General features: G+C 37.9%; 1 protein-coding gene across 1 annotated transcript in view; it reads right to left on the reverse strand.

The window, feature by feature from the left end:
- The window catches only part of LOC139736118 (uncharacterized), a 110,975-nt gene that overhangs the window by 14,859 nt on the left and 70,061 nt on the right, over positions 1-26,055 (reverse strand). The window contains exons 6-7 of the mRNA XM_071646850.1: positions 14,627-14,720; positions 858-951 (exon numbers count right to left, since the gene is read on the reverse strand). Coding sequence (XP_071502951.1) covers positions 858-951; positions 14,627-14,720 — 188 coding nt within the window. The remainder of the gene's footprint in view (positions 1-857; positions 952-14,626; positions 14,721-26,055) is intronic.

Below are 26,055 nucleotides of genomic sequence, written 5' to 3' on the forward strand. Positions count from 1 at the left end.
AATTCCCCAAGGGACATCTACCGTCCAAGTTTGGTCACAAACAGACTTAAGGATCAAAAGTTATGAGCCACAATCGAAACGCGCCATAAAAACTTAACATTGGGCCCTTAAAGTTCGTTGACCCCTGTCTGTGACCTTTGACCTTGTGATGACCTTCACCTCCCCAAGGGACATCTACCATCCAAGTTTGGTCACAAACGGACGAAGGGGTCAAAAGTTACGAGCCATAATCAAAACGCGCCATAAAAACTGAACATTGGGCCCTAAAAATTCGTTGACCCCTGTCTGTGACCTTTGACCTTGTGGTAACCTTCAACTTCCCAAGGGACATCTACCATCTAAGTTTGGTCACAAACAGGCAGATACATCAAAAGTTACGAGCCATAAACAAAACGTGCCCTAAAGACTTAACATTTGGCCCCAAAGTTCATTGACCTCTGCCTGTGACCTTTGACCTTGAGGTGCCCTTCATGTTTGGTAAAATGTGTAACTTTGTATAACCACTCTTCTCTCCAAGTTGATTGAAATTGAAAACCTCAGTAGAGAGTTATTCAAGTTTTTGTAGCGTTACCGACAGACGACGGACGGACGGACGGACGACGGATGGACGGACGGCGGACGGACGGACGACGGACGGACGGACGGACGACGGACGGACGGACGGATGGACAGACGCCGCAGGTGATCCCTTGGTCTCCCCACACCTCCGGTGGGCTCGACAAAAAAAATCAGAATGTTGACAAAGACCAATCATAACTTGGTAAGTAAGCACCGCAAGGGAGGCGCAAAAAAACTTTGTCGTAAATAGCAGCAGAAAAATGTATTTTAGTGAATGACACTGGTGCCGGAGAACTTACACATCATAGATCTTGATTTGTCCATCATCAGATGCAGTTGCTAAGAGCTGCGAGTCTGGCGAGAAGCAGAGTGACCTGATGGGCATGGCATGACCTACAAAACAAAGACAAGATTATACAGTAACACAGTCACCACCTACTGAATTGGCCTCATTTTGTTGACCCAGAGGTGTCGGAACTAGGGTTAGGTATTGGTATAGCAGAGAGTAGATTGGTGGACTGATAAGATATGCTTTCAAGTTTCCGACAAAGTGCTTCGAGTACACCGCATCAGTTTGCGTCTTGGTTCTTGCTCAATTATTGCACAATAATTTTGAGTTAAGTGTTTAAATGACTATGAAATTTCATGAGAATGATTATTGGGCCAAAGATACAGACAGTTGAATTGCATTAGTGAAGTTCCATCCTGATATTGCTAGAAAGTGAAAGGTAATAATATATCTCTTGTGGAAATGAGTTTAATATAATCAAATGCCAGTGAGAAATCTCCTGTCTTTGGTGGTCATAGATGCTGTCATTTCTTTATGCTGTCTAAGAAAACAGGGATGCCAAGTTCAAAACAAATTTATGAGTGAGATTTTCATGACTCGGCATCTCGGCGAGCGAATGTGCCCGTGAGCGAGGGTGTGGGAGGGGGTTTTCCCCCCTGTGGCTTCCCACGGTAGGGAGCTTTTTCGATTTTTAGCTCTTAATGGTGCGATCAGGGGCATACGTGACTTTTTTTTACTTATTTTGGAAGACAACAGGAGAATAAACCTTCAATTGCAACTATCACTTCAATCTTTTGAGCTACCATGCGGTATGCTCATTATTATAGGACCAAGTTGCAGACTTCGCCCGATGCGTGAGAAAAATGGGTGCCATGCGTGAGATCGTGAGACGGCCCCTAAATGCTCCAGTCTCACGCAGAATGCGTGAGACTTGGTAGCTCTGAGAAAAGCATGTATGCTCTGAATGAGCACTTTACATGAGACGTGCACAGTTTGTCGGTTGCCCTGCAGAAGGGCCTTAGCTTAGGTAAATGTTCCCGGCAGAAAGGTCTTAGCATAAGAGTGTAGCGTAAAAACTATCAAAGATTATTAATTCAAATTCTGAAGAACAGTGTACAACAATATTGACTAAATGGAGATAAATTTCTAGCCCAGAAAATTAAGAACTCCATTTTACAGAGACATTCGAACATCAAAAATTTGATTATCTAAAAAAGTACTTTTTTGTGTGTATAACGCATCAGGTAAGGCCCTTCTGCAGGGCAATTGACGAGTTGTATGCCAGAATCACGCAATTATAAAAGTGAACAAATTGAATTTAAATTGAGGTATTGGCTTCAAATGAATGTATGTTATGGGTGCACAAGATGAATGTTGCAGTGGACTTTGAGGTAGAGTGAAACTTGCTATGATGTAGTTAAAAATTACACAGAATGTGGGAATGTTTCTTTTCGACAATATGAAAATTGGAAACATGGGGATGACTATGTTCCAGGTTGTTTGGAGGTGAGAGGATGCATTACCTAAGGGAAATGCACCCTCTCACCTATTGACTTTAAATTTGAAATGATTGGATATTTGCAAATGTGTACATGAGCATTGTAAATGCTGCCCAAAGGAAATGCATCCTCTCACCTATTGACTTGGAAACTTGAAATTATTGGAAACAGTAAAACTGCGATTATAGGTGGATGTGGACACATTGTTCTTTAGGGTATTTTTTAAGAGTTACCAGATTCTGGTAAAAAATAATACAGCAACAGCACAAATTCCTTTTGTGGGAGCCACCCAGAAATATTCTTAAGTTCAATGTGAAATTCTAATGTGGAGATGATTAGAATATAGTGTGGACGAGAGGGATGAGTTTGAAGGGACCTGAATATCTATTTAACATTTTTGAGCATCAGAGAAGGCTCCCACATAAGGAACTCATTAAAAAAAAGATATCTTTTTCGTATTCATACCTATCATGTTTTTGATTAGAAATAGTGTATTCCTGGACATTTTAAAAAGTTTTTCTTATGGCAATCTATGGCCCATGGGGTGGCAGGAAGCAAAAAGCCAACAGTAGGGAGGCCAATGACTTTTGGATTCTTTTACAAAAACCAGACAAGTTTGGTATCACTGGAAAGGTCCTGCCAAGAGAAAGACAATGGTGTTAAAATCAGCTAAATCGATAAAAAATTGGTGAAGTTACCATCTTGGAACTTACAAATTACATTTAAAAATTCTGCTGCAAAATCGGACCCTCTAAAACAAGACTAGCAGTAAAATAAATGATTGGAAAATGATCCCCATGCTTCAAGCTTTTATGTGATACCACTTCCATATGTTTTTTTTTTTTTTTTAAGTCCTTCATATCCCATTCCAAATTTGACAAAAACTAGAAAAATGTTCAATAGGACATTTTTGTGTACTGACAGATATAATTTCAAAATAACCAGATTTCACTGTCCTCCCTACCAACAGGCATTTATTTTGGGCCCCCTAATTAAGTATTTTAATTTTTAGATTGACGTTTGTTTCCAGTGAAGTTAAACTTATTTTTTTTTTAATCTGAAGAAATATTTTGAACTCGTACCATTTATGCCCCCTAACTGAACTGGAGATATTTATACAGTTTCAAGGAACCCCAAAATCCATTTAAAGGTACCATCTGCAGTAATGCTGAAGAAAATACATGTGTACGCAACTCCTTCCCAAGCCTGGCCCAAGCCTTCGCGAGGGAGGTAAACAGTGCAAGTGGTGCAGAGCGGCTACAGCTACGACATGACACAAATTTTTAACTTGAATTTTATTGAAGGCCACACCTACATGTAGTCGTTCTTGGCAATAGGATATCATCTATAAACACTAACTGTAGCACGGTGTGGCAGGGTTAAGGGGGTCCCATGGAGCCCATTTAAAAACCCAAGTTGGATAGTTGCTTCTTGAGGTTAATGTGTGAGGGCATCAACAGCTGATTGTGGAAGCTTGTTCCACTCATTTACTAGGCCTATACTTTGGCTACAAAAGTTTTTCCTGATGTCCAGGCGACTCCTTGCTTTGGCTAGTTTCATGGAATGGCCTCTTGTTCTATGATAATCACGAGTGGCAAGTTCAAAATACAGTCAACTTCAGATACCTCGAATTTGTCGGGACTGAAGAAAATAGTTCGAGGTACGCGAAATTCGAGGTAAGCGAAATTCGAGGTACGCATACGTACGTCGAATTTTCTTCGACTTATCCGACGTTTATCGATGTTCAACATGGTATCTGTTATAGTGCCTACTGATTGTTTACATGCTTGTCAATTGGAATTGAATCGACTTTTATATGAATGAATTAAATGAAAATCGGAATTGAAATAAAAATTTCAGAAATTAAGATTTTGGTGGCCCTATCGCGCCACCAAAAAAAGTCGGATGTTTGCCTTTACTTTTGAAAATAAACAGCGGTAACAATCGGCTCCGTCAGATACTAAAATAAATGTCGGATGTTTGCTCATACTTTTGGAAATGAAAAACGATAAGACTCAGCTCTGTATGGTGCTAAAACTAATGTCAGATATTTGATTTTGCATTCGGAAATGAATAAGGATAACATTCGGTTCCGGAAGACGCTGAAATAAATGTCGAATATTTGCTTTGACGTTCGGAAATGAAAAACAATATTCAACTCCGTACGATGGTTAGATAAGTGTCGGATGTTTCCTTATACTTTCGAAAGGAAATAGCAATAACATTCAGCTCCGGAAGATGCTAAAATAAATGTCAGATGATCGCTTTTATGTTCAGAAGTTGCAGTAATATTCTGCTCCATACGATGCTTAAATAACTGTCTGATGTTTGCTTTTAAATTTCGAAATGAATAACAGTAACATTCAGCTGCGTTCAATGGTAAAATTAATGTTTGATGTTTGCTTTGACGTTCGGAAATGAGTAACAATAACATTCAAGTCCTTACGATGATAAAATAAATGCTGGATGTTTGCTTTTACGTTCGAAAGTAAATGGCAATAACATTCAGCTCCGGCAGATGCTAAAATACATCTCGAATGATTGCTTATACGTTTGGCATGTTTGGAAGTGAATAGCAGTAACATTCTGCCCCATATGATGCTAAAAAAAATATTGGATATTTGCTATTACATTTCCAAATGTATAACAGTAACATTCAGCTACGTTTGATAGTAAAATAAATGTCTGATGTCAGCTTCGATGTTCAAAAATGAAAAACAGTAACATTCGGCTCCGTACGATGATAAAATAATTGTCAGATGATTCATTTCACTTTCGGAAGTGGACAGCAGTAACATTCGGCTCCGTACGATGATGAAATAAATGTCGTATGTTTGAAATGAATAACGGTAATATTCTGCTTCGTACGATGCAAAAATAAATGACAGATTGTTGCTTTTACATTTGGAAATGATTAACGGTATTAATCCGCTCAGTTAGATGCTGAAACAAATAGCGGATGTTTGCTTTCACGTTTGGAAATGGATAAGGATAGCATTCAGCTCCGTAAGATGCTAAATTGAATGTCGGTTGTTTGCTTTTACATTTAAAAAAGATTAAGGATAATATTCGGCTCCGTAAGGTGCTAAAAGACTTATAAATGTTGGATGATTGCTTTTACAATAAGAAATGAATATCGTTAACTTTCGGCTCTTTACAATGCTAAAACAAATGTCGGATGCTAACACATGTCAGCAAATGCTCCCACTTTTTCATTTCAAACGTAAGTTTTGACCTCCTAAATATATAGGCATCAACTTTTATAATAATCTATACGCCTATTTGCTAAATCTTAAAACACAGAATAAGATGATTGTATTTTCTATTCATTTGTTTTAGACATGGGCATCTGTATCACTTTAATAATGCTTAATATTCATTTTTCTATGTTTAGTAGGACCGATTTAGTTTTTCTAATGTTTTTCTCCATTTTTTTTTTGTGTGTCGCCAGATTTTAATTTCGAGTAAATTTGACCACCAAAAAATAAAAATCAGTGATACTGGTGGCCCAATAAAAGTTAGTGTGGAGCCCTGTCTATTCTATTCTTTATTATGCTCGGCCTATACTTCCACATCATATTCCACAGTATTTTTATAATCGCATTGCTGAAAAAAAAAAAAAAATCAGTGCTTGCGTTCTCGGGGAAGAATAAATGAAACATACTTCGTGAAAGGCAAAAAAAAAAGTTTAAAAAGGCACTACGCAGGAGATTGATGTTTGGACAGTGGACCGTGATTAATGCCAAAGATATAACTGTCGACACCTACGCAGGTGCGCCACAACTGTTAAGAAATCTACGCACGCAGTATGACTAGCCTGATCAAGAATTAAAACACAGTGGTTAAAGAAATGAAGATGATGGGGCAGAGCGTAGTGCTATCGTAAGCACTCCATTGGCAAGGGTGCTATGTGCATACCGTGTACGGATGTAGGTAGGTGTTGGGGATTTTTCTTGTCAGCCGTGTATGGGGTATTTCTTTGGGCGCGCGATCGTTCTGGTCGGGAATATTTACAGTCGAGTGTGAAAAGATTTGTGACATGTCTTCTTCGCTGTCTACGCGCGCTTTAAATAATCAGAGATGCTGAGTGATGTTTGCAATTTCGATTCGAGCTACATGCTGGGAAAAACAATAAGTTAATTAAGATCGGGACAGTAGATTTCACTTCGAGGTAACCGAACTTCGAGTTATTTTCTTTGAGCTACGCAAATTTTAATACACGGAAACTCCATAGGAACAATCGGGACTTTCATTTTGCCCCCAAGGTAAGTGATATTCGGCTTATCCGACGTTGAGGTATCCGAAGTTGACTGTAGTTCTCAATCTCAGGTTTTGAATTGTCAATGACAATGTTTTTGAATATTCTGCCATGTTCTGCATGTTCGATGTTCTGTATGATTGGACTATGTCTCCTCTCTTCTTTTTTTCAAATTGGTCAGCCTTAGTCTTTCTTCAGTATAACTTTAGAGTGAAGTAGAAATAGAGGCTATTATTATAATGAACATGTTGATATGGCTTAATCGTGGTTTAGGCCTTGGGTCGCCCTCATTCACCTCGCACACGTAACACTAACACTATCGCTTTATTCAGTGCACGCAATGGGGACTTCGATCCACCTCCAATGACTTTGCGTTAGCCATGCTTCACGAAGAAGAGTTGATAATACAGTTAGGTCTAGAACCACAGCAGTACAGGTTGAAAGAGTTGAACGTTAACTAGGCAACACAAATGTTTATGTGTGGGACAACAATCCAGTAGTAGTACGCAGCACAAATTGTAAAGGAATATGCGCGCTCTCACTTTCAGCGAGTGGGGACCTAAACCACAAAATCGCCGTTGATTTTGTACTGTATGTGCGACAGCGTGACATTACAAATAATAATAAAAAAATTCAGTTTACTTTCATTTCTCACTTCTCATGAACTTTGTCTTTGATGGATGCCTGTCGAATGTAACACATGCGATGACAATTACTTAGTAACACCGATGCATCGATGGCGTTCAAGTTGTTCGTTTGCGTTATAAATCGCCAAAAAATCGCACAAAGGATAACGGTTTATGAATAGCCAATGGCTTATAAGTCGCTTATAAATCGCCAATGACGTCATCAAATCACACCAAATGCTTGAGAGAAATATTATTTGGGATATAACTCGCCAAAAAATCACACTCGGGATAATGGCTTATAAATAGACAATGGCTTATACATTGCTTATAAATTGCCGATAACGTCATCAAATCAGGCCAAGTCGCAACCAGTCATTTCCTTACAAAAGCATTTGCAGTGTTCCGATAGAGTTTTCGACGAATGGGGGCGCCTTCGGCGTTCCGGGAACTTTGCGTCTAGCTTAACCTACCAAAACTAGAATCAAAGTGTGGAAGTTTGCTTCTGCAAGAAGAAACATTGCATGTGCAGAATGACAAGCTAGGCTCTCCACACTAACAGCCAGCTTTGGTCAATAACCAATGCAGGTGGAGTGATTGCTTTAATCTGATGTAATTGTCTTTCAGAGGGCAAGTGTTCCCATCAGAGATTTGAACTAGTGTACTAATTGATATTATTCATTCTACACGATGATGTTACATATTTGATGGATGTGCCTTGTGGATATTGTGTGTACTTCTTGAACGTGATGTTTTCATTACATCCACCTTCCAAGAAGCACAATGTATCTGGTTGATTTCACTATTTGATTTGACTATTGCTCTTTACTTGGCCTGTATCACATGTGATAGAATCAGAAACCATTTTCCAATGTGTTTGGGGATGGGCCACTTCACCAGGGTTTTGCTCTTCTGTGAGTGAGAAGCAAAGTGGGATTGTTTGCACTCTGTAACCAAGTCACACAAGACCTCTATTTTGCAATCTTGCTGGGAAACATATCGCTACACTTCTTTAAAGTTGGGACAGCTTAGACAACACACAACATTGGTCAGCTGATCTCACTGAGCCTAAATCTCGAGACCACTTCATTGTAATGCTATGTTTATACCATGTTCCAAGTGGTCACAGCAATCATGTTTCAGGCCACCATGGACGAAATGGGATGGATGTGACACAATGCGGGATGATGGGATGGGCAAACATTACAGACAGTGCATGATTGCCTTTGATGGTGTGTAAGATTTTTATAACTGTTAAAAACATGGAGATCTCATGCTCACCTGATTATCGGAATTACACCTTCCGTGCATTCTTGCAGACTCTCACCCGAGAACATTGCAAACTTGGGGGGAGGGTGGGGTGGGGGCATCTCTGAGAATTTCATGTGGGCATGGTGTCCATTGGCATATATATTCTATCACACTGGTAAAAATACTTGCCAAGTACACTGTATCTATAAAATTTGATTATGCAATTTAATAAAAACAACAACACTTTGTATGTAAAAACTGCCTCCCTGAATTTGATCCCCGCCCAACCCCTTGAGCTACTATGAATGACCTTGAAAGTCTACTCACCAATGTATTCACTCAGAGATTTTCCAGTTTTATTTTTTTTTCAAATTTTTGTATTCATTTACTATCATTATAATTATTATTATTATTATTTTTTGTTTGTTTTTTGTTTGTTTTTTTTTGTGTGGAAATAGTGGGTTCTGGGGTCCATGTATTAAGTATATAAATTGTCATCTTTGTGATAACACACTGGGTTTGGTGACAAATTTGACCATGTTTTCAAGAAGAAGAAAATGACCCTCCCCCAGCCTACCCTTCAATCTGCCACGAACACAGTAGAAACTGCAGTCACCAATCTACTACCTTACAGCACTTACGTAGCTTATCTCTAGACAGAAGATACATATGATTTCTTAAATTTGGGTGCTTTCTCTCCCTTGCCCCCATTTGGACCCCTCCCCCTTCCTTCTCCAGGCTCCAAGGGCAACACCCCTGGATCTGCCATGAACAAACTACAGTCATCAATGTAGTGTATTAACACAAAGTATTAACTTAACTCTATTACTTCTGGTCCTAGAGAAGATGACTTTTAAAATATTCCTTAATCTTGGGGGTTTGGGCCCCCTGGGGGACCCTAGGTGGGGCATGGTGCCCATTTGAACAAATTGAGATCCTATATTCCCCCTAGGAATGCTTCCAGCCAAGTTTGGTGAAAACCAGCATGTGGTTTTCATGAAGATGAAAATGTTCAATTTAGGCCCCAATTTGGACCCCTCCCATCCCCCTTCCTTGGGCACCAAGGTGAGCACCCCTGGATTTGCTATAAACAAACATGAAACTACTGTCATCTGGTTCTAGAGAAGAGGATTTTTAAAGACATATATATATATATATATATATATATATATATATATATATATTTTTTTTTTTTTTTTTTGGGGGGGGGGGGAGGGGGGTGGGACGTAAACTTCCAGTTTTGCGGTTCTGGAAAATCGTACCAAAGATCCTACATAGTGTAGGATCTTTGATCGTTCATTCAAAACGCACAGATCTCGTCATGCACAAGCAAGCATGGATCAAGATGATGACCAATTTCAGAGAATGTCTGTGTCGCAATTAAAGGACTTTCTTAGTGAAAGAAATGTTTCTACAAACGGTAAACGAAGGGCTGGGCATGACAGACTCCCTCCCGCTTCGCATTCGGGTCCACGTCCAGTGCGGCTAGGCTGGGCCTGGGTCTGGGTGATGATCGCGAACCGGCCCAGATCTGTCGGCACTCGGATGGAGCACTTCTCTTCCTTCGTGCTTCATCTTGTCCGAAATTGTTCCAGTAAAATTATTTCAGTGGGGCATTTGCAGTGTCATCTGCTAAAATTGCCCCTTTCTGGAAATGTGTCGAACAAATACGCAAGCTTGACTTCAGGTCGAAGTGATCTTTCCTACGAAGCAGATTTTTCCACGTTCTCCGCTGAACTTTGTCTGTTGGGAACTTCACCCATGTCCATCCTTCATCTATAGATATTTTCCATAATTTCGTCGTTTGGCATCATCGGCCCAGCATTGGGCCGCTTTGCAGAAGAATCCCATTTATCAAATGTAAAGCTACAGATTAGAAAATAACTATTATTCGCGAGATTATAAGACTATAAATTTGATGCCATCTATGAATACTAGTACTTCGGCATTCAATGTACATAAAAGCGTACATTTACACATCGCGCATCCATGACCGGAAGTTTATATCCCAAGAATTAAAGGTAAAAAAATTAGAGCGCCATATGTGTTCAGATTCGGAGAGCTATATGCGATAGGGAGAATTCAAAGGGTATTATTCACATAGTTGAGAGACGGTATAAAATCTCATTAGTTACTTGTTACATACATCAACACAAAAATCTAAGTAAAGGGTTTAAATCTTTCAATTAGCAGCAGCCTATGAAATACACTAGTCATCCCTATTAGTCCAGGCTAGGCTCCATAGAAAGTGCACCTAACCTTGTTTTTTGATATATACAATGTTTTTTGATGGTTTCTTGTCATTTCGAGGGTGCGGATTCCAAATCCGATTGATGCCACTCGCGTAACCTTGAGCATTTTCGGCAAAATGCAAAAATCCAAAATGGCCGCCAGATATGCTAATTTGGCCATGATAATCCCAGTTATGTCAATTTTATGACCAATTATTCCATCAAAGTTTTTTACATTTTTGTTCCTTGTGTAATTCTACTTGCACATGCAAGTAATTTTTCATTTGAAGAGGTACATTTAGCATTTTAAGCTTATTTTCAATTCAAAATGGCCGCCACTCCTATACTCGTGTGTTATATGAAGGGCAAAAAATATGCATAGAAATAGAAGACCAATTTTCAGTCACATACCTACACTTTTATCAAGTTTTGCATGTGCAATGCAAATCTGATGAGTGCCAATAGCAAAACAAGCAAACAAACAAGCAAACAAACAAAAAAATTATTGTTTTTAGGCTTATTATATTCTTCTTAATACACAACTTCAAAATGGATGCCACTCATATACTCCTGCACAATATGAACGGCAAAGTGTACATGGAAATAAACGAATTTTCTTTTCTTTTTTTGTCACTCAGGTACTCTGTTTATCAATTTGTGTGCTGATTATAAATCAGAAGGTTGTTAGTAACAAAAGCTGTTTTATTGTTGATGCAAACATCCGAATTTGCTACTTACCTCAATCTGATTTTTTTTTCCCTAGGAATGTGGAAAAATCCACCAAAGCTTGAATCGACGCCAACAGCAAGATTGTTTATCAGGAATTATTAGATATGAACATTTGATACTTACTTTCCTTGAGATGTCTAACATCATAATATTCACTCTGATTTGCTGAATTAAAAGGCTGAATCCTAGATGATGACACAAATGAAATTTCCAATTACCTGTCCCGTTCTACATTATCTAAAAGCGATATTATACAAACTTTTCAGTCCCCTCATCCGAGAAAGAATGAGTCAGGGGAAAAAGGGAAAAAACGGACCACCTTACTTCCTGTCGTCAAATCTCTGAAATGAAAATAATACCCCAAAGTTTTTCATGTTAACCCAGATGAATTATATATGATAGAGTGAATGTGTTTGCGTACTAGTATATGATGTCAAGGAAGACTCTGAGATCTGTACAGTGCTGCCTCATTCTGAAAGCAGTAATATAACAACTTCACACTGCTTGTCTTTAATCTTCAGCACTTGCAGATTTAGGATTGCTCTAGGTAACCAGACCAGGGCCCTGTTTCATAAAGCTGTTCGTAAAGTTACGAACAACTTACGAGCGACTGGTGATCAGTTCTGATGTGCTATACTTATCAGAATTTCCATAATTCAGCACAAGAACTGATCACCAGTCGCTCGTAAGTTGTTCGTAACTTTACGAACAGCTTTATGAAACACCCCCAGCTGTGTTAGGACTCTGAATGATGGCCTCCTAAATGGTGGCTGTAAACTAACTCCACTAGAGCTCTTTTTAACATTTACATGGTGACATAACATTCACTTCACGTAGGAAGTTTGCGGATGATCTCGCCTTTACGTCTCATAGAAAGTCCTTGGATGACATCAGTCGAGTACTGACCCATCTCAAGACAATAGAAGAGTACTTCACCTTCTGGAGACTTTGCCCCAACGGTTATAAGATTATCATGAGACCCATGCCTCCCATCTTAATAACCATCTTGCCAACACTATGTTCAAGGTAGCCCTCTGTGGCAAACCTTCCAACCATAGGCTAGGGAAGTCTACCCTCCTTCACTGGCACTCGATCACTCTCCCTCACGCTGGGAGGAAAGGATGGCAAGTGTCACCAGTGCCGTCAAGGCATACCCTGACCTTCTAAACACGATAGCATGGGGGCATTTCATGAAGCGTTTTGTCTGACAAATTTGTCTGACAAATGTGCTCTCAGCCAATCAGATGCAAGGATTTTAGTAGCTTATAACAGCTGTCAAAAAGAAAAGATCTGACAAAGCGCTTCGTGGAATGCCCCCTTGAACAACCTTCCATCAATACGTCTGAAATCACACAAGCCTAGATTTCCCTCCCGTAACTTGAAAGCTTTGACCCCAAAACAGGTTGGTGCAGATGCTGGTCTCATGTCATCTCTGATACCACCCAAGTTACCTACAACTGTCTCGGGCCTGGCAACAAAGCCATAGGGCTTCAACGGGTAGTGATCAAGCAAGTCTTCATGTCTTCATTCTGTTTCTATGGCAAATAATCGCCCTCTGACCCCTGAGGAAGTGCTGAACATCACCAGATGTGGTTGCAAATAAAGCAATTGAAGGACTAATATGTATCTTTAGCCTGAGAATTCTTCAAATTTGGGGCTGATGTCGCCTGCTGCCAAACAAAGACGATAAAAATGAAAGTTTTAGTTTTAAGACAAGACTGAATGAGATCATGATGTCAAAGTGTATATTATCAACACCTTGGAACTGTGAGAGAACTGAAAGAGGTATCTCACATTGCTCCTTGGTTGATGTTTAATGAATTATTTGTACGGTATTGCATTTGGACAGTTTCTTTTATGCCTTCACAAGTTTTTGTTGTTTTAATTCAAGAAGAAAATCAAGTTTGCTCGATAATATCACGGCGGTACTTCTAAATTATATCATATCAGAGTGATGGAGGTTATGATCCATTTCAAACTCGCCTCAGGACTCCTCCCTCCCTCCCCCTCAACTCCTTGCTGGTAAAAAAAAAAAATCTACAATGTAACGGGTTTTTAGTTGGGTTATTAATGTCCGATGTGTTTTTGTCTGCAACCATGTATCTCTGCACTTACTGTATAGGATTTTTCTGTACATTGTTGATATGGTTTTAGGGGAATGCATATCAGAAGCTTTGCTTTCTAGCTTTTCCCTCCATTTTCAACATTATTTGATAAATGCCATTCATCTAGGCTTAATATATTGTGTTATTATTACATTTCTATATTCAACCTGCATGTAGAATATGATAGTATATTCATTTCTTGCGAGACGTTTAGTGAACTTATATTCGTTGTTGAGACAAAATGAAATATACAAGAAATTGTGTTAAACATCGTATAATGTTTATGAATATTAAATGCTCAAATATACATGTAGGCCCTCTATATTGCAAGTGACACCCAAAATATTTGTATTACACATGCAACACTTCATGACAGCGTAGGTACGGGACTGGAAATACAGTAAATTTGTTCTATTTTTCCATGCATATGTTTTGCCATTCATATAGCACATAAGCATAGGAATGGCAGCCATTTTGAATAAAAAATGAGCTTTAAATACTAAATGAACCTATATGAATGAAAATTCTCTTGCTAATGCAGATGGAGTAACTCTAGGAACAGAAATGTACAAAGTTTGGTGGAATAATTGGTCATATAATGCACATTATTATGTTTATCACGGCCGAATTAGCATATCTGGCGGCCATTTTGGATTTTTGCATTTTGCCGAAAATGCTCAAGGTTACGCGAGTGGCATCAATCGGATTTGGAATCAGCACCCTCGAATTGACAAGAAACCATCAAAAAACATTGTATATATCGAAAAACAAGGTTGGGTGCCTTCTAGCCTGGACTATATATTTCGGAGCAAATCAACCGGATGAAAGTACAACAACCCCTACTTTTCATCCCCCCTAAAAGAAAACAATTTAAAAAACAAACTTCACAATAAAAAAAAAGGGAGCAGCAACCTAACCCTGCTCCACCCTCCCCCCCCAAAAAAAAAAAAACACCCAAAAAACAAAAAGAAATCAATATGCCTATTTGAGGTCATAAGAAACTTGTACAAGCATAGTTCCTTTTCATGCTTACTATTATTATTATTATCAGTAGTATTTCCAATCTCATCTTTAACTCACCTTCCAATGTGTGAAGCAGCTTGCTTGACTGAATGTCAAAAATATTCACAATACCATCAATGGCCCCACTGGCGAGGAACCTGCCATCAGGACTCTGTTTGACAGAAAAAAGGAAACAAGAGCCCAAGGGGCCTGATACTTAAAGGTACAGTTAACCGTTGGGAGCAGTGATTTAAAAGATGTTCGAGATATCACGTGATGCATATGTATATAGGTCAGTTGTATCATAAAACATCCTACCACATACAAATGTTGCCGTAAAGTTTATTAAGGAGATATCACTATATTTCTCAATAAACCATAACTGTAGACAGTTTTGTGTTGCTTGAAGGTTTGCATGGTGAAGTAAATGAGGGAGAAAGGTTTGCGATGACACCATGTGTATGTAGTCCTTAAACCGGATTGTTGCTTGGCAGAAAAAGAGCCTAAAAAGAGGAGAATTGAAGAAGGAAGCGACATATGGGGGTTTTAGGGAAGGCAAAAAGTGAAGAGTGGGGGACAGTAATGGTCTGGGAGTTGAAGTTGCACTAGTGGAGATGGTATAGAAGGGAACAGAGGGAGTGGTAAGGAAGAATAGAGTGCCAATCAAGTAAGATATTTGGACATCGTTAGGAGGAGAAAGATGAAATAGAAGGGAAGGGGAGGAGTTGAAGGTTGAAAAATCATGGCGATAGGAGAGAGAAGTGAAGATTCATGAAACCAAGAGAAGAACGAAGTCGGCGAACAATGTGGGCTATGGAATGCGGAATCAATGGAGAAAGGATGAATAATCCCGCGGAGGAAAGAGAGATGAGACTATGTTAAGAGAAGGGGGGGGGGGAACGAAGAGAAAAAGAAAAAAAAAAACGGGATGAAATTCAAGAAAGAGTAAATGGGGAGGGGGCTTATGAAAAAAGGTATCAAAGCAGAGAGAAATATCTCCTGAAGCAGATTATCATTATGACTTATTAAAAGATATTCGCGCTATTGAGAAATCGCGAGTTAAAACCGTTCAATTCACTTCACCGATTTTTGCCCTGGAACAGCCGTTTTTTTTTAGCCCTGAATTATGACATCACGAAAGGCTCAAAACCTTTTACGAGTGCAGCGGAACATTGGGGCCATCATTCATAAAGCACGTATTTCCAGGCGAGCAGATGTAATATCTGGCCTATCTTTCTTCGCATCGGCTTTCTCGGCTGAGCCATTAAAATGTCCAATGAGTTTTGAAGAAAATGAGTTTTGAAGAAAATCTATAAAGAAATGTAGATGGTCAAACACATGCAAAAAATATAACATGGTGGTGACTTTTTACCTGTAAAAGAGAGAAGGTTGGGGGCAGCATCACCAAATATCATCAGATTTGAATATATGATTACTAAACATCAGTATAAAACTTGAGTAAAAATTTTGGTCACTTTGCATCTGACAAAGATTTTACTCCATTAACCTGTTGAGGACGAGTCCAGAGTATATACTCGGCCAGATGTCTATGGGAAATGTGTTATAGCATAATCAATGGGTTAAGACAGAACAAGTGAGGGGGTTATTCCTCAACAAGACTTGTACCACATGGTTTCCCTTCCCCTAATCTCCAAGATGGGGGCCAGATGCAATTTACATGCAGTTTATGACCTAGTGGGGAGTGAAGGAATGCTTATGCGCATTCCTTTGCCTGGCACGCAACACTTATTATCAACTCTTCTTTCATGGAAATTTCTACAATCTAGGCCTTGCTGACATGGTTTCCCTCTCATCCAGCATGATCCCTTGCACCAAATGTGGGATTTTGATGATGATTGGTCATGATCGCTACTGTACTCCAGATGAAAAAACGATAGTTGTTTCAAACACCTAATGTATTCAAACAATACTTGAGTTGAAGTGTTAAAGGGATGTCAGTCTAGTTTCGTTTGAAATGGCACTTCAGGTTTCCAACTTTTTTCGTGAGATAATGGAAAACCTCTCATGAAATATGAAAGAGCATGTAATTCTAAGAGGAATTCAAAGTTTACTTGATCAAAATTGGTCTTGAAATGGCTGATATATCCATACCAAAAGGATCCTACTAATAGGGGGACCCACTTTTTTATGGGATTGCTTTGTTTTGTTTTGTTTTGTTTTTGGATATTTCAGCCCTTTCAAAACCAATACTCCTCAAATAAACTTTGAATTCCTCTTAGAATTGTATGCTCTGTAATATTTCTTACTTGTGTTTTTTTTTCAATATTTTCTACTTTTAAGTGGCCGAAAAATCATCTCAGGAAATTATTCTACTGATTATGATGTCATGCACGCATTGCATAAGAATCTCTGATAGTGCATATTCACTGTCGTTCCGCTAGCGAAGTACACTTACAAACCAGCCGCTATGTAATACTGTCGGCTTGGACGTGCTGTTGGAGAACATCAGAATGTATATATACATCATGAATGGACAGGACTTCACCATGCACACACTTGTTTTCATGTAAATAGTACACATATTATGAGCTGGGGTTGTGATTACATGTAGTTTCAACTAAGTATGCACTTGTGTACTGCAATCGCACTAGGATGCTAGTGCCGCTTTGCACCACGAATGACTTTCAAACATGAATATACTCACAACCTAAATAAATCACAACCTAAATAAATCACAACCTAGACACATTTGAATTTGAGTCTCTAGAGTATAGTAGAAGACACTTTTAAGGGACTTTAAAAACATTATGGAGTAACTCAATTGCTTGAATTGATGCTCTGCGCCATACTTGCCCAGTCAGTAGTCAGTCGCGCTACGACAAGTAGTGCAGCCACTGGTATGAGGTCTACATGCACATATCAGCGCCATAAAGTCATTTTGAAATGTGGAGAAAGTGTCAAAATAAACAGCAAATATACAACTTTCACCCAACTTTGGAGACTCAGATGAAAGTAATTAAGGTTGTGAAATGTCTAGGGTTAGTTTGTGTATGTTTAGAAATCATTATATCAGGGTATGCAAAAATACTGTTTATGCCATATATTTAGTGAGTCTAAATTTTTGCAAATTGGGACTTCCCGACAATATTGCGAGTGATTAAATTTGCGTTCCTGGAGTCCTCCACTGAAGGGAGAATATGTATACGTGTACATCACATTCATATTGGGATCAGAGTCAATATATTTATGTGTCTTTAATTCATGAATAGCACCCGAGTCACAAAATTCCCGAAAATAAAAACCTTGTAAAATATTTGACGTTTACAGTACGCTAGCGCCTTTACGCTGTGCAGTGGCTTCAGAATAAGAATAGTAAGGACCTCTCACATCACCTCTCCCAAAAAATCTGGATGAGAAACTACTTCCTTTTTTTTTACTTGCCCTAAAATCATGGTAAGAAAGAGTGCATTGCATGGCCAGTGCCACATTTTCAAAAGTGTGTGTGTGTGTGGGGGGGGGGGGGGGGAGGGCACTTCAAGGTTTCTGCATTGACACATAACTTACTCTCAGTTTATCCACTTTATCAGTGCTCTATTAAACAACAACAATCTTTGTTATAGTATGGAGTTACCAGAGAAGTCCTTTACCACATGATAGGAAAAAAATTGCTGATTGCATTAATGAATGTAGCAAAAACATTTTATTAGTTTGACCATGATGGATGTAACATCATTAATAAAACAAGGAATTTTTACAGACATTATGCAGTGCATGCATTCTAGCTAGCCAAAGCAGAAGCAGCAGAAGCCGTTAGAAAACTTGTGGTGAGCAGATTAGACGAAGGGCCTACGTCTCCGGAAAGTATCAGAACTGTTTACGTACAGTACAGATCCCCATACAGATACACTGAGCCAAGGTATGTTATCCATATCCAGAATCGGAATGTGCAATAGCTAGATTCCTGAACTTTCCATGGTTCAGAGGGTGTTTTGGGAGCACATTTTTATGTAGGACTCTATAGGAGTAGGGCTAGTCTAGATCTCTAGATTGAGAGATCTACAGATGTAATAATAATTATAATAATAGTGGCTACTTGTATAGCGCACAAGTCCACTTTTCAGTGCTCATGGCGCTTCAAAAATGAAAAGATATCATATACATGCATAAACATATTCAAACATTTCAACAAATAAGAAAATGGTAAACAAAAACAAATATATACGGTACCAAATAAAGAATACAACATATACCAATTAAAAATACAATAATGATCCAATATTAATGACATACAGCAATTACAGTCCTCAGTATGAAAGGAACAGATAAGTTTTAAGTTTGGATTTGAATGACTCTGTCGATGACAGTTCCCTTAACTGAAGAGGTAACTGATTCCACAATTTTGGTCCCATAACGGAAAAAGCACGATCACCATACCCATGTTTTACTCTGGGTGTTTGGAGTAAGAATGCATCTGATGATGAACCCAGCCTTCGTGTCGGATTGTATTTTTGAACAGAATTACTTATGTATATTGGGGAAAAAGAATGAACTGAATGATGTACTAATAACAGAATCTTGAAAATAATCCTTTTTTCTACAGGTAACCAATGTAAGGAACGGAGAACTGGTGACAAGGAATCAAACTTATTAGTAAAAGTTAACAATCGGGCAGCAGAATTTTGCAACCGTTGAAGTTTTGTGACATCTTTTTTTTAGATTACACAACAATGAATTCGAAAAATCAAACCGAGAAGAAATCAAAGCATGAATAAGTATCTCAGCAGCAGATTTAGACAAACATTTCCTTATGAAACTCAAATTACGCAACTGATATCGAACATTCCGCTGAATATGAGTTACATGACTTCGAAATGACATTTCCTGATCAAATATGACACCTAAATTACGGGCTGTTTTCGACAGAGTAATGCAAGTGCTACCAATGTTGACATGACATGACTGATAATCAACTTTGCTTAACATATGCTCTGATGTAGTGGGGCAGATATGTGAAAAAGATGCTCACATCCGGCGGAAAGTATGAAATTTTGCATATAGGGGTATTTTGAGGCGCTGATTTCGAAAATTGCTGGATCCAAGAGATCTGGCCATGGGGTCGGCCGCCATTTTGAATTCCAATATGGCCGCCGTCAAAGACCCCTATCTTCAGTTCTGAATGACATTAGCCATTGGAATTTGATATATAAAAGCATGGTTTATGATGACTTCAATAACAGACTTATTTGATATGTCTGACAAGCTGCACGGCAGCCAATTTGAATTTTTATACATATTTGCCATGTTGGAGTGTTGAAAATCTCTATCTCGGGTTTGTAAATTAGGCTACCTGATTGAGCGCGCGTTTGTCACTGATAGAGTGCGCGCTGCTGTATTGACATTGTGATGTCAGTGAAAGGTGCATAATGCTTCCTCCTTGCTGCACTTTTTGACATGCCCGTGAATGTTAGTCGTGATGTTTGTCTTCGTAGCCACATTGGAATTCAAAATGGCAGGCATTGCGTTTGTCAGACACATCACATCAGTTTATATTTTAACTCAGTATGGTAAAATACTTGTTTACACCGAATTTCAGGGTCACTCATCACTTAGAAATCGAGATAGGGATTTTGAATATTTCGTCGAGGCGGCCATATTGGAATTCAAAATGGCGGCCATTCGATGTTTGTCAGACACTCCAAAATCAATCTGTCATCAAATTTAATGTGTCAAAATGCTCTTGTGTACCAAATTTTGGTGCCACAGGTCATGCAGAACTGAAGATAGGGATCTTTGAATTTGTTTTGTGATGGCGGCCATATTGGAATTCAAAATAGCGGCCGACCCCGTGGTCAGATCTCTTGGATCCGGCAATATTTGAAATCAGCGCCCCAAAATTCCCCTATATGCAAAATTTCATACTTTCCGCCGGATGTGAGCATTTCGACCAATTTTTGCTACATATCTGCCCTACTAATGGGCAAGCATTTAAAATGTCACTTTGGAGAGAGTACCTCTTCTCAAAGAGGACATATTATTGACATTCACAAAAATTGCACTCCAGATACATGTACACTGTATGCATACATATAGAATGGGTGCAAATGTGGCTCTTCATTGTTATCTGCTGTGTACAAAGTGTCAGTAAAAAGTGATGCTTATGACTTTCTTGATTATCAGTATTGCATCATGTTACAAATTAAACCCTATCATGGTAAAACATGTTCACATAGTGTAAATTTACATTGTATGGTGTGTTCCAAGCATGATGTGACAAGATTGATCAGCCATATCTGACTTCTCTTATACTTTTTGAAATCCAAACAGTTTTTTACATGAACAAGCAACTTGTAATACTCTTGATATATCAATTATTTGAGATGCCTGCATGAACAAGTAAAAGGTGAAGGCATATTTGTTTCATTATCTAGGCATTCTTGTTTTATGTGTGTGTACACGTATGATAAAAGCATTCTTTATCATGTCTAATTAGTACATTTTGTAAGTCTTTGAATTAAATCAGCATGTACTACAAATAAGAATAATCAAACAGGTCTAAAATCCAAAATGTTTTGGACCAGTTGCTACAGAATAACATTTTACTTCTAAAAGTTTTATGGTTGTTAAGGCAGAAGGGCTCCTAATGCACTATGAGGGCAGAATTCTCAATTCAAGTTGTTTGCAATGTGAAATACTATAACCTATTACAGGAGCTTTTCTTTCAGATTTTACATCGCATGGATCATACTCAGTACATTTTCGTTTTTGGGAGCACACTACATTGTGCTGTAATGCAGAGTATTATGCATTTATACATGTGGAGTTTATTTATGATTCATCTGTTTTGTTGGGGGGGGGGGGGGATAGGGTAATTAAACCATAACCATTGTAATGTGTTTTCTGTGTGCTTGTGCATAAATCTTGGTGACTGTGTCTTTTCATTCATTTTTCTTGTTCATATTCCATTCATATGGTGAATGTGTCAAAGTAATTGTCCTCTCCGAAATAATTGATTCTGTGAATATAAATGTCTGTACAGCGAACCGAAGGACTCTGGTTATGTTCAGTGTGTGATGAACATCATTAAATATATACGTACTAATAGAAAACAAAGAATGCTGAATGTTCCTCACTTCTTTTTTTTTTTATTTGCAGTTTCATCAATGGGAGTTTGAAATGATATTATAAGTCAAAGGGGCATTTTCATTCAAAAGCATTCATATTATGAAATATGGGGGCAATATGATTGCAAAATGTTTTCAATAAATCATAACTCACTTTTTAGTAACATTTTGTAAGTTTGTTACCTTTAATTCTCATTTTCATTGATGTGCAACTACCATTCGGAGAGGACATTTTTTGTTTGACATGAGTTAAATGAATGAAGAAAAGCAGTATATATATATGAATAAGTCTTGATACATGTAAATGATAGATAACTATTAGCACTGATAATAACATAACTAGGATTTAAAACGTACATATTCCTGTGGAGTACTGAACAAATATGTCATTTTTCGGAGAGGACGCTTTTGGACGGAATTGAAACGATCAAAATTCAAATGTGCACTGCCTGAAAATTAAATGAGTGTGGGTTACACAAATACCCTGTATGTGTAGGGTATGAGTGAGACTTTGCAGAGGGTATGTAATTGTTTGAGTTCTGAAGTCTTCAAAAAAGTTATTAAACTGTTTTCGGAGAGGACATTTTTGGACGGAATATGCATATTAATCATGCTTCAAACCCAATTTTTTTAATTGCGTCCTAGATATCATGACACACAGAGTTTTTAATATCCACATTTCATTTGCTCATTCTGATATTGTATTTCTGTGTTATGGTCATTGGTTTCATAGATGTACATTCTCAAATTTTGAAAAAATCAAATGAGACTGTAAAAACTGCCCAAATTGGCTCATTTTGACATATTTTGAAAATTTTGTAAGCTTTATCAAAATTTTTTTCGCTGTTTAAGTTTGAGGTAACTAGGCCTAATAACATGCCATACCAGATTTTGTATTAATGTACACTGTTTTTTGCTGGACGCTGATAATGTCCAAATCTGAAGTGCGTACCCTGATTGTAAAACAACCCATAAGGTCCCCTCAGAAGGCAAAATTTCATCTTTGCTCAATATTGACGTATTTGGTATCATTTTGAAGCTTATGAGTTGAAGTTTTGATTTCCATGGAGGAAAAAATGATATTAGGTAAATTTATGCAAATTTCAAGGGCTTCATTTGCATAAATGTAAAACATAGTGTTACGTATGGGACATTTATAAAATTTCATATTTATTCAAAGGAAAGCAAATATTTGATTGATATGTGGACATAAGATGTTCATCAAATAGTTAAACTTGGTATGAAAATTTAGGGATTATGCAAATGATTATGCAAATTAGCTCTTGTCCTATCATGAGATGTCCCATACGTAACAAATTGAGGTCATTTTTTAATGTTTTTTCTGAAATTGCTAAGGTTATTTGAATGCCCTTTTGGAAAGTTCTAATTTATTGTTTAGAGAAATTAAATACCACAGAAAGAAGAAAAAATAGTAAAAGAAATATCTTTTATTAGGCCATCAAATAATGTCACGTATGGGACAAATGCGTTACGTATGGGACATCCTCATACATATTGCATGTGAATGCATGTGGCTAGCTGGGAAGGTCTCTCAGTACACAAATGGTCAATCATCCTGAAGAAAGCATCCCAACTTTGTAGCTACTTTTTGAATTATAGACACTTGAAACAATACATGTACTTGGCTGAACAATTTTCACAAAGGGGGAGGGGAAGATGGCAAAATACACAATGAAAATCAGCATTAAAGGGATGGTATAGTTTCTGTAGAAATGGGGATTCAGTTTTCAACATTTTATGAGATGACTGGAAACCAATAACATGAATTACTAAAGAGCATACAATTCTAAGACTAGAGGAATTCCAAGTTAATTTGATGGAGATCCAATTGAAACGGTTGTGATAAAAAAAAAAAATATATAATTATATATACTATATATATATATATATATAAAGTAAGATGATTTTTTTTTTTTAAATTGCAAGTGATACACAAATTGTCCTTATTCAGTTTTCAATAGTAGCCACAACAAAATTCATGGGTATACATACTGAGGTGTGACTCAAATCAATGACCTGACTGCTAGACAGACATCATACATCTACTCAATTACTGGAATTCCACGCAGCAGGTATTGCTTATTTATTGAAATTAATATTTCTTGTGTCAAGTTGTTTTTTATTGAAACAAGGAAAAGTAGAAATTACGCAGTGCGTAATATATGTCCCCGCCGGAAGTAGCATTTTGTAACAAAATGTGCAATATAGGTAAAAAATCAAGGTCAAAGGTCAAAGAAGTCAAAGGTCAAAATTCTGTGTAGAAGTTTTGAAGCCCTCACCTAGTGCTATCACATAAAGCAAACGGAATCAAAATCGGGTTAGAAATGGCGAAGGAGTAGCATTTTGTAGCAAAATGCACAATATAGGTCAAAAATCAAGGTCAGAGGTCAAAGAAGTCAAAGGTCAAAATTCTGTGTAGAAGTTTTGAAGCCCTCAACTAGTGCCATCATATAAAGCAAACGGAATCGAAATCGGGTTAGAAATGGCGAAGGAGTAACATTTTGTAGCAAAATGTACAATTTAGGTCAAAAATCAAGGTCAAAGGTCAAAATTCTGTGTAGAAGTTTTGAAGCCCTCACCTAGTGCCATCACATAAAGCAAACGGAATCGAAATTGGGTTAGAAATGGCGAAGGAGTAGCATTTTGTAGCAAAATGTACAATATAGGTCAAAGGTCAAGGTCAAAGGTCACAACTGAAATTCTGTGTACAAGTTTTAAAGCTCCCATGTAGTGCTATCATATAAAGCAAACAGAATCAAAATTGGCTCATAAATGACAGAGAAGTAGCAAATTGAACATTTTGATCACACACGGACGCACGCACAGACGGACGCACGGACGCACAGACGGACGCACAGACACACACACGTACGGAGCCCGTTTCATAGTCCCCTGCTCGAACTCGTTCGGCGGGGACAACTAAATGGCAAACTGCCCTTCATCAATGGAAGTAAACACTTTAAACTATTCAATTTTTTAGTAGTAACTATCCTGATAAAGAAAGAGGAGAATTCATGAGAAATGTAGAATATGATTGAATATGATTATGATGGTAAATATTTGGGGGATATTGTTCCCTTGACAATCTGGATCAGTATTTGAGTAATTTCAACTGATTCCACCTCAATAATTATGCAAAGATTTGTTTATGGGTAATTCCATGGGGTTGGGACTGAAATTGTGACATACAAGTTGAAAATTCAAGTTGGGTAAATTGAAATTTTCTTTTTCCCCCTGATTTGTTACTCCCATTCTTCAACTTATTCTACTAGAAATCTGTTTATTACTTCGCACACTTTCAGTCAGCATGGGTAAACAGGTATGACAAATACCTACGTTACATGGACTTCATTTTGTGACATCCTCAATAATTTTGTGTTCTGAAATGATAACAATGAACATATCCCAGTTTTTTTCCACCATAACACATCAACATGTTATCTGACAGGCACACGAGATCATTATTAGTAAGATTGTCCATTCTGATATCAACTGCAAGACACTTTTATTAACATGTTTTTTCTACAAACCATTTACAATTTTAACCAAAGGTTTAACTTTTTCCTCAAGAGTGACACAATAACAATATTCTTTAGAAAACTACAGTCGAGGCAAGTGAGTTGTATGGACATTCAAGTGAAAACATGATTTTATTGTTATCATCAGGGGTTTTCGTACTACAACCTTGTCCACAGTATACTACCTATGTTACACGGACAGTATGTCTTCGTAACATAGGTACATTACGACATATCAACTGATTTCCTTTGTTGTGGTGTCAGATGTTAAAACCTACACACATAGACTTTATGTATGTTCCCATGAATAACACTAATGTAACAGTTCTTTGGAATTATACCTGCTGTATACCTTTGGAACAACACCTATGTTACACAGACTTCAATTCTTTGTAACTCTGGTATGAAAGAAGGTAGACTTAATAATAAGAAGAAGAATGATGTCAAGCCTTACACAATTTGACCTCATATACTCTGACTAACAACTTCATCAACTGTCAACTCAACTATGAAAACTAATAAAGAGAAATCATACAAGTTTTCTTGTCTTCTCCATGTTCTTTGTTTGAAGTTAATTTCTGCTCTTTTCTACAATGTCCATTTTCCCTCCGTGCAGTTTTCTTTTTGTCTAGTTTGTTATGTTCGCTCTTCTTTGGTGTTGCTTTGTCAGCTTCCTCTCTCTGTTTGTGGAGTGCTGTGGCTGTGCCCTTTTCACTCTTTCAGGTAGTTTAATCACGTAGCGGCGGCACGGGAGGATCCATGGCAGATTCATCGACAAACTGGACAAAAGGTGTGAAGAGAAATAAAATGAAAGAATTAACAGAAAATTTGTGTCTGTGTACTCTTTATATTCCTGTTGATGTATCTGTGTATATGAATGGAATTA

Source organism: Diadema antillarum, unplaced genomic scaffold, assembly GCF_040938485.1.
Source record: "Diadema antillarum isolate AM-2024a unplaced genomic scaffold, OU_Dant_1.0 seq00000622_RagTag, whole genome shotgun sequence".
Lineage (NCBI taxonomy): Eukaryota > Metazoa > Echinodermata > Echinoidea > Diadematoida > Diadematidae > Diadema > Diadema antillarum.